General features: G+C 39.3%; 1 protein-coding gene across 1 annotated transcript in view; it reads right to left on the reverse strand.

The window, feature by feature from the left end:
* Positions 1-5,818, reverse strand: part of dync1h1 (dynein, cytoplasmic 1, heavy chain 1) — a 35,439-nt gene extending 29,621 nt beyond the window's left edge. Inside the window, exons 1-7 of the mRNA XM_088355179.1 lie at positions 5,495-5,818; positions 3,542-3,629; positions 3,255-3,428; positions 2,900-3,155; positions 2,515-2,701; positions 2,024-2,295; positions 1,456-1,683 (exon numbers count right to left, since the gene is read on the reverse strand). Coding sequence (XP_088211305.1) covers positions 1,456-1,683; positions 2,024-2,295; positions 2,515-2,701; positions 2,900-3,155; positions 3,255-3,428; positions 3,542-3,629; positions 5,495-5,741 — 1,452 coding nt within the window. The 5' untranslated portion in view covers positions 5,742-5,818. The remainder of the gene's footprint in view (positions 1-1,455; positions 1,684-2,023; positions 2,296-2,514; positions 2,702-2,899; positions 3,156-3,254; positions 3,429-3,541; positions 3,630-5,494) is intronic.
* Positions 5,819-8,893: the final 3,075 nt, after the last annotated feature.

An 8,893-nucleotide genomic window follows, 5' to 3' on the forward strand; every position in this document is an offset into this window, starting at 1 on the left:
ATTAGGTGCATAATTAACTCTTAGTGCCATAACGTATAAATACGTTTCCAGAAGCATTGTCCATGATGGGCAAAACATGAAAAAAATGTGTTTTATTTACAAAAAAGTATTATAAAAGCTTTGGTCCTGCTCATCAGAAATTACTAAGACTCTGTAAATGATTACTGTATGATAAATTGCCACAAGATAGCTGGAGTGCCTTTGATTTTTGTAAACAAATCGAGACGAACCAATTCCTCGTGTTGCTTTGCTTCCTCTAGCCAGAGATTGAGAGTGTGCGGTCAGTCTCGAGTGACTCAAAACATGTGATCACGTCATTGGAAACATTGGGGGCTAAAAAGTTCATGCATCGTTTAGTGTTCCTGTAATAAATTGTTATTTTGCAAGCACTGTGCACTTTTGTTTATGGAAAGAATTGTTTAGGTATCGGAGGTATCACAAATGCAAAAAAAGCACTGAAGTGAAAGTTCTGCTTGAAATGCATCCTTTCACAAAAAGCTGTTTTCCTCAGAAGTTTTCTGGAAAACGAGTAATTTCAAGAACTTAGCAACTGTTGTTTACTTAAGAATGGTAAAATCTAGAAAAACATTTTTTATCTAATGAAAGATGGTTCTCGCTTTCTCTCGATGTAAAGTATATACCTATATAGCTACAGGACACAATTTTCTGTAGCCCTTTAAAACTCAGTCAAAATGGCAAAGATTGGCTGGCTACAGCACTTCCCATTTAAGAAAAACGTCTGCGATTGAATGAATTAATACTAACAAACTGCGTCACAGTGGGGAATGCTTAGTGTACCACAACACACAAAAGAGCCTTAATGTAATCAACACAGCCCCAGAATATCAATGGCTGCTCTCTGCCCAGTCTAGAGTACATTACTGGGTTGCACTACCGCACAAAGCCAACATTATTAAAGACTCCTCCCCGCGCTAAACAAGCACACATGACTAAGAAAATATCTTGCATATGTTGGGGAAAACGTAAATTTATAACTTAATCTTTATCCTTATTTTTGCACTCTTTGGTTCATCTGATGGTGCATCAGACTATGAAGGACATTAAGTAAATTGTATAGGGTAATGTGTTCATGGTTTATGTCGTCAATAAATGATTTTAATCATGGCCGTACATATTCAACTATGTTTGTCACTTACAATGCTTAGTTTGAGCTGAGAAAAGTTAAAGAACATTTTTGTTTTTTTTTACAAAATGTCAATAAACAATTAGGTGCGCACTATACACGAATACTGTACTTTGTATATATTAACTTGAATCCTAATATGCTTTTTATAAATCTCATTTTTTAAAATTTTCTTTTTTACAGGTTTATCCTGGAACGCCACGTTTAATCATCTCTTAAACAATGTGAACCATGTTGTAATCAACGACAATAAAGAGAATTCCAACCTTAATTCCGATTTTCTTGGGGAAAAATAACCAGAAAACGCTTACCTGAGGTCTCAGGACACGGACAATGACGGCCCTCAGCTGCTCATGCTGCCTCCTGAAACGCCTCATGTGATCCAGACGCGAATAGAGCTTCTTGTGGGCGGGACTAAGGCGCCACACCATCTTCAAGTTTTCCTCTCGCTTCCTCTTTACTATGTCCCTCAGGAGAACCTGGAGTTTCTCATACTCATCTTCCCAGGTCTGGAATACTTCGAAGCAAGCCACCATCACCTGGAGAAGAAGACAACAATGAGCTCTTGTGTGTAAACCATTTGTTTTGCCTTCATAAAATATTATTTATTATATTCAAGCTTAAGCAACAAATATGTTAGTGACACCATGTGCTATGTTGGTGTTTTTTAAGATTAGTTACTCGGTGTTTCTTTTTTTTAATTTGAGTGTTTTGCTTACAGTGCTTCAAAAAATATGTGCGCAACCAAAGTGAAAAGGATCCAAGCTAGAAATTCTGCTTTGCCGAAATACATTAGTATAGTCAGGATTAATGCCTTTGCTATTCGGGTAAAATGAGAAGTGCAGACTTGGTCTCCATTTATATAGTTCTGTTCAATACCTTTTCAAATTCTTCATAGGCAACATGCATGAGTTTTCTGGTGCCCAACACTTTCAAAAGCTGCAAGCTCAAATCCCTGGAGATTGCTTCGACCAGACGCAGGGCTCTCTGGATGGGGTACTTGGTGTTTCGGATCTTCTTCAGGTGGGTGAAAATGGCCATCAGGGCTTGGCGAATCTTGTCCAGTTCAGAAGCGGAAAGCAGGTCATTGAGTGGGAAATCTTTCATGAGAGGGTTGTAGTCATTGACAGTTTCTACTGCCTGTTTCAGACCTGCAAATGAAGGACAAATATGATGAGCATAAGAGGAAAAGGTAAATTTGAAGTACATTGTTCACTGCTCCTGGAACCTTATTAAAAGTATGGCTTTCCTATATTTGCTTTTATTTGACTTTTTCCTTTATTTTCTTCATCATCTTCTTTGGCCTCCATATACCAATACAAAGCAATCATTGGAACCAATCTAATCCATGTAACTGGTTATCAACTCACCGGTGTCCGTGTCAAAACTAACGGTAGCGTGGAAACGTTTGCCATGCTTAAGGATGTCTAGCGTGAGCAGAACTTCTGGGCTCTCCCTCTTTTCCTGGATCCTGTTTAGAGCACGCTCCAGATTGAGCCAGAAACTAATTTCCTGCAGAGCTGTACCTGATGCTGGGTCACGGTCAAGCTTTGTCACCTGGTGCAAATGGCAAAGAAATGAGGGAAACTTAGTTTAGCAGGTAGATAAAATATTCCTTGTATGTTTCGCTGTTAAATTGTAAAAAACCCCAAATACAGTGAGACACTTTTAGCTAGCATCAACACCAATTTTGCCTATGTTTTTCTAATGAAAAGTATAATGGATTTTCTGTACATTGCCTGGTTAGTGTCTTACTTTCTGAATCTCCCTGATCCAGCGGTTGACTCCAGATTGCAGCTGGTTCAAAAAGGTAGGGTCCTCTACTTTATCCCCAAAGTCAGTGACTTTCGGCTTCTCCCCACGTTCATAACACTGCTTGGCAATGTTGGTGATGATGGGGTGGATGAGTAGACTGATCTCTGGAATCTCAATGTTCTGCTGCAAGTGTAGGAGGCCCATCTCCAGCTCAGCGATCTTTTTCTCTACGGATGGCGCCATTTTATCCCCGTCCCTGCATAGGAACCAAAGCAAGAGTGTGGAAAACGTCAGCTGAAGCTTCGTCAAACGCAATTAGGAGGATTTCTTTTCTTTCTTTTTTTTTTTTTTTTACCTGTCTGCCTTTCCAGACTCGCGGATGTAAGATTTGAAGAAGGGAGCAACAGCATTGCTGATGAATGAGTGAAGAGTCTCATAGGGTGAATCCTCGCTCAAGGTCAGGACCCTGACTTGGGTCGATATTGGTTTGTCGGCATCAATGACACCTGTCCTCTTGATGAGGGCCAAGCTGGAGGAGGGACATATTAGGTTACATATTTAGTATATTTTCTCTTTATGATTTATGTATAACCACAGCGTGAAACACTTATAATCCTGTTTCTGGTCGAAATTGGGCTTTACCTATTGGACTTAAGCCCATAGTGTATGTCAATGCTGATGTTGTAAGTGATGCATTCCTTATCTTCCTCTCCTTCATCACCAACATCCTCTGAGGAAAAAAAAGAACCGCTGTAAACTATTTATAGGCTTTCATTTTGAATATACAGGGATCAGAATGGAGATTTTCATTTTCAGCTGAAATAGCCAGCGTCCAGGAATAAACCAGGGCGGAGCCCCCCCCCACCGCCACCCCCCCCCCCCCCCCAAAAAAAACCTGGGTTTTAGGCAATTTACTTGTCCAAAACCATGCTTATATTTATCATTTAAGTAACATTTTTAGAAGATTAAAATAATTTGCCCACATAACTGATTTTTTTGTAAATACTGCAAGATAAGTTCAAATGCAGTGCAGTCCCTGCAGCTTGTGCGACGATGCGGCCAATTTTTCTAACGGCCGCCAGGGTGCGCCAGAGCAATAAAGGAAAGAGTGAGACAGTCGGATTTTGAATTTGTTTGCTACGCAAGAGAAAAAGTGAAAAAGTCGGAATGCCTTTGGGGTTCAAAAACAGCGGAAATCCGCGGATCCGCGGAAAATTCTGATCCCTGAATATAACAACAACCTAGCCGGAAGGAAATTGAATATAATGTCTTCATTGATCGATGTTTACTCACACGGTAGAAGCATGACTTGCATGAAGCAAAGATGATTTTTTTCATTTCTACTAGATGCAGGGTTTTAAAGTTAAATTTAAAGGGCAGTTGTGCAGATATATTTTGCTTATGGATGCAAACTCGTTTCTGACACACCCCAAGAGAGAGAACAATGATGTCCATTTAAAATAAATCCATCATTTTCTGTTTATCTGGGGTTGCAACCTCAGCAGGGAAACCCAGTCCTTCCTGTCCCCAGCCATTTCAGTCTTGCTCATTTGACAGAATCCTGTGAGTTTCCCAAGCTAGCCAAAAGACATAGCCTTTCGAGCATGGCCTGGGTCATCCCTGCAGCATCCTAGCAGGGTGGTTATTGTCCGGGCCTGTAACAGCTCTACACCCTCTGCAGGGTCCTGAAGGGTTATCTGATCCAGGTTGTTCAGACCCTGGATGGAGATAGTTTTGGCATGGATGGCCAAATTAGAGCAATGTTTTTTTCTCCCCACCAATATAACGTGACCACTTAAAAAAATGCACCGTGTCCCCTCCAATGCCAAGACCAAACCTCTGCCCTTGGGTCCTTTTAAGACTGGAATTTGGTCTGCATTGCCGTACTTAAAAAAAAACGCTGTTGGTGAAACTGTTGACTCACCATGTTGTCTTCACTACAAGACATTGGCTCACAATTAATTTGCAATGAATGCAATGTGCGATAGAATTTCCATTGTTTTTTTCTCACATGATAGCCTGCTTGTCCTGGAAAGGGAATTACCTCATGGGTGGTTCTTTTTCAGGGTTTCTCTTTTTTTTTTTTCATACTGTTTTTTTGTTTCCATGCCCAGGATTGAGATCAGGAGATGTTCTAACTACAATTCAGTGGGTCTGTACATCTCTTTGGTATTCTCTGGGAATAAGGGCTTTAAAAAAAATCGACTTAACTTGGTAGAAGACACGAGCATGGTTTGCATAAAGCAAAATTATTTTCACATTTCTATTTCGTGCAGGGTTTTATATTCACATTTAAAGGGCGGGGATTGCAGATCAAGTGGATGCAAACGTATTGCTGGCACGCCCCAAGCAAGGGAACGGATGACCAATCAAATCAACACCGTTGACTCATTTTTGTTTTCACTGCATGAAAATGGCTCAAAATCTAGGCAGGATGCTCTAAAATTTGCATTGTTGCGCCTCAAATAGTGAATGCATGACAATCCGATTTTTTTCCCCCATAAAAACATTATGCATGCTGACGCCTGCTTGCTGTAGCATGGCTAACAGGTTTAGCCGCCCAGGGATGACGATTTTGATATATATTTGTTTTACCTTTAAGTGCGCTTCTCTCCACCAAAATAGTGTGGACTTGAGGGTCGGCCAAAAATTTCCGCATCTGCTCCACGGTGCTTTTCTCCTCCAGCGAGTTTTCCAGAGAGGCCGGGGCCTCGCCGCCATCTTCCAGGAGGAGCGGGACCAGCTTGCGGATGTGTTTCTGGAGAACCGAGGCGTCCGCCACTGTTTGGACGGCGGATACCTCCATGGAGCCGCTGTTATCCTCGCCACCGCCGTCTGACATCCTGCGAAGCGGTCTGCGACCACCGGTAAAACGCCAAACGCAGAACAAAAGAAATTCGCCCGGCTGGAATAGAGTCCAGCGAGAAACTGGGTGCTGCCGCTGTCAAATCACCCCACCTCGGATGTCTTATTTCAGAGTGATGGATTGTGGTACTTGTAGTTCAAAAAGGCAATCTTTACAAATATCTTTTACCTCTAAAACTAAATTACCCAGAATGCAACAAAGCGACACCGCTGTCTTCGTAGACGCGTATGACCGCTAGAGGGAAGAAGGGAGATGCCTCGTTTTTTATTTAGCGCAAATACTGTAACTGTGTCATCACTTTTTTATTTATATAACTATCAAAATCTTTTTAGTTGTATGTAACGTATCCGTTTGCCCCCTGTCATTTTTATTTATAATTCATTTTTTTCCAGATTGTTGGTGAAATTTGATTTAGTTATCAACGCCACATTGCAGTGACATATTTGTATGTTAGGGTCAATGTTCCCTGTAATTTTACTTACGGGTCTGAGCATTCACACAAAGTCGGTGAGCAACGCTTGAAACAACAGTGAGCAACCATAATCCCAAGTGTGGCAAGATAATTAATTATCAAACATGTCCAAAACTTGACATCAAGTTACATTTTGCTGAGTTTCCGGCGATGCAAAATTATTTTTCTCTTTTGAATGAATTGAGTCGTGTACTATTGCAAAGGTTGTACGGCCTACAAACGTCGTTTGTTCTTACAATTCTTTCACAAGATATCCATTTCTTTTTATTTCCTGACATATTTTGTCACATAATATTAACATTTTTGGGGGCTTATTTAGTCAGTTGTAAAATACAGAATTGTACTTAATCACATTTTTTCTTAGAGCACAGGTGTCAAACAGGCGGCCCGTGGGCCAGATCAGGCCCGCTAAGGGATTGAATCCGGCCCGCGAGACAACACTCAGAGAAGCGCAAGAGAAAAACAAGCTGCAGGTTGAAATATGTCCACTTGATGTTGCCAAAGAAAGGTGCCTCAAACAAAGACACTACTAGTATTTCTTTTTCTCTCCCTCCCTCTCTCTCTCCCTCTTTTCCACCCCTTTTCTCCCACTCTCTGTCTCTTTCTCTCTCTGTGTATCTCTTTTTGTCTTCCTTTGTTGCTCTTTGTTTTTTTCTCTCTGTGTGTCTTTTTAACTTCTTTTGCTCTCACTTCCTTTTTTCCTTTTCTCTCTTTTCCCTTTCTCTCTTCCTACCCTTCTCGCTTTCTTTTCTCTTTTCTCTCCTTCCGTCTTTCTATTTCTCTTTGGATTTCTTTCTTCCGCTCCCTTTCTTTCCCCCTCTCTCACAACTTCTCTTTTTATCTATTTTGTTTCTCACGCTCTCTCCCTCTCTCTGATTGTCCCGCCCTCTCTCCTTTTCCCTCCCTCTTTCTCTTATTTCTTTATCTCTCTCTTTCTTTCTCTTTAATCTACTAGTCCGGCCCCCGACAGAATGTTTGTTCTATCGTGTGGCCCCCGAGTTAAATTGAGTTTGACACCCCTGTCTTAGAGGGAACACTGGTTAGGGTACCTGTATACTGTATGCGCTTTGTTCAATAAAGCATAAAAAACCTTATATTACTTTTTCTTCTTTTTTCCGTGTTTTTTTCTACTTTTTTTTTATTCCTTTAAAAAAAATCTTATTGTGTTTATTTTTTCCGAGCTGTTACTTTTTTCTTTTTGTTCTTACCTTTTTCCTACATTTCTTTCTTTTCATTTTTTATGGCTTTTTTTCTAAATTTGTCCTTCTTTTTTTCTCTTCCTTTTGTTTCTTTTTTTCTCAGCTTTTCACTACTTTTTCATTTTGGTATTTTTTTCTTTTTTGTTCTATTCCCCCCTTCCTTTAAGTCATTTTGTGCATAATTTTACGTAATATTTGGTCATGTTGGGATTAAAGAAGCAAAAACAACCTGAAGAGCCGTTTAGGACCCGAAAGAGCCGGTTCCTTTTAGTGAGCCGAGCCGAAGAAGCCGGTTCTCGACAAACTTTACTGACTTTATTTTTCAACTTCGTTCGACATTGACTTCAAAATACCGCATTTAGGACACAACGTCAGAAGAACCCATGTATTTTTACCTTCATGTACTGTAACTTGGACTTAAGTCGCTTCTTAATTAGTAATTTTGAGCCCTCATTTTTGTGCGCTGGCTAGATTTTCTTGTGCGCTGAGAATGTGCGAGCAATGCGCAATTACGCACGGGCGCAGCTTAGAGGGACCACTGGTTAGGGTACCTGTATACTGTATGCGCTTTGTTCAATAAAGCATAAAAAACATTACATTATATGTACTTCATAGTTTTTTTTTTATATCAATGACTCTACAAGACTGTCTCGTAGCATTAGAATATTAAGATAAAGTTCTTTATTTTCTAAAACACAATTAAAAAATAAAAGTGTCATACATTCTGGTAGCTTTTATGGAGTATTTTACATATTGAATTTAGCTTATTAAGGCTTATAGCTGACTAATATTCATTTTTATGAAAGAGTAATATTTTTAGAAATTATATCAGTTTTTGGCATCGTTAATCCGAATTTTGTGTTCAGACTAGAGAAGGAACAAGTGATAAAATTACTATTTCGGCTTGACTTCCCCTTTAACACATTTGGTTGAATAATACACATTTTAACTTCAAGTGCTCTGAAGAAAATGCTATTGAACATCCCAAATCTTTACAGAATATATGTGTATATATTGATGTGTATTATATTGAAAATCTCTACCTGGGATGCAGTTAACATTATCAAAACAATAAAAGACTTGCAATTTTTCAGTTGATCTATAATGAATCGAGAATTTGTGATTTCCCTTCAATTACAGTAAATAAAGGACTTTACCCTAATTTTTTGAGACAGTCCTCTAGAATTTACAGAAAATGCTAAGAGAAAAACAGTGTCAAAACAAGAATGAGAGAAACACAAAACAGAAATACAAAATACAAAGAGATAAAAAAATACAGAAAGACAAGAGACATTAAAAAAGACAAAAAGACATTGAGAAAAAGACGGCAAGACAGATAAGAAACAAAAAAGACAAAACGACAAAAACAAAATAGTAAAAATACAAAAATGAAAGACACAAAAACAAGAAGAGTCAAAAAGACACTATGGCAGCAAAAAAAGAGAAATATGAAAAAG

The sequence above is a fragment of the Urocampus carinirostris genome, chromosome 15 (genome assembly GCF_059441175.1).
Source record: "Urocampus carinirostris isolate Australia breed hairy pipefish chromosome 15, RoL_Ucar_1.0, whole genome shotgun sequence".
Lineage (NCBI taxonomy): Eukaryota > Metazoa > Chordata > Actinopteri > Syngnathiformes > Syngnathidae > Urocampus > Urocampus carinirostris.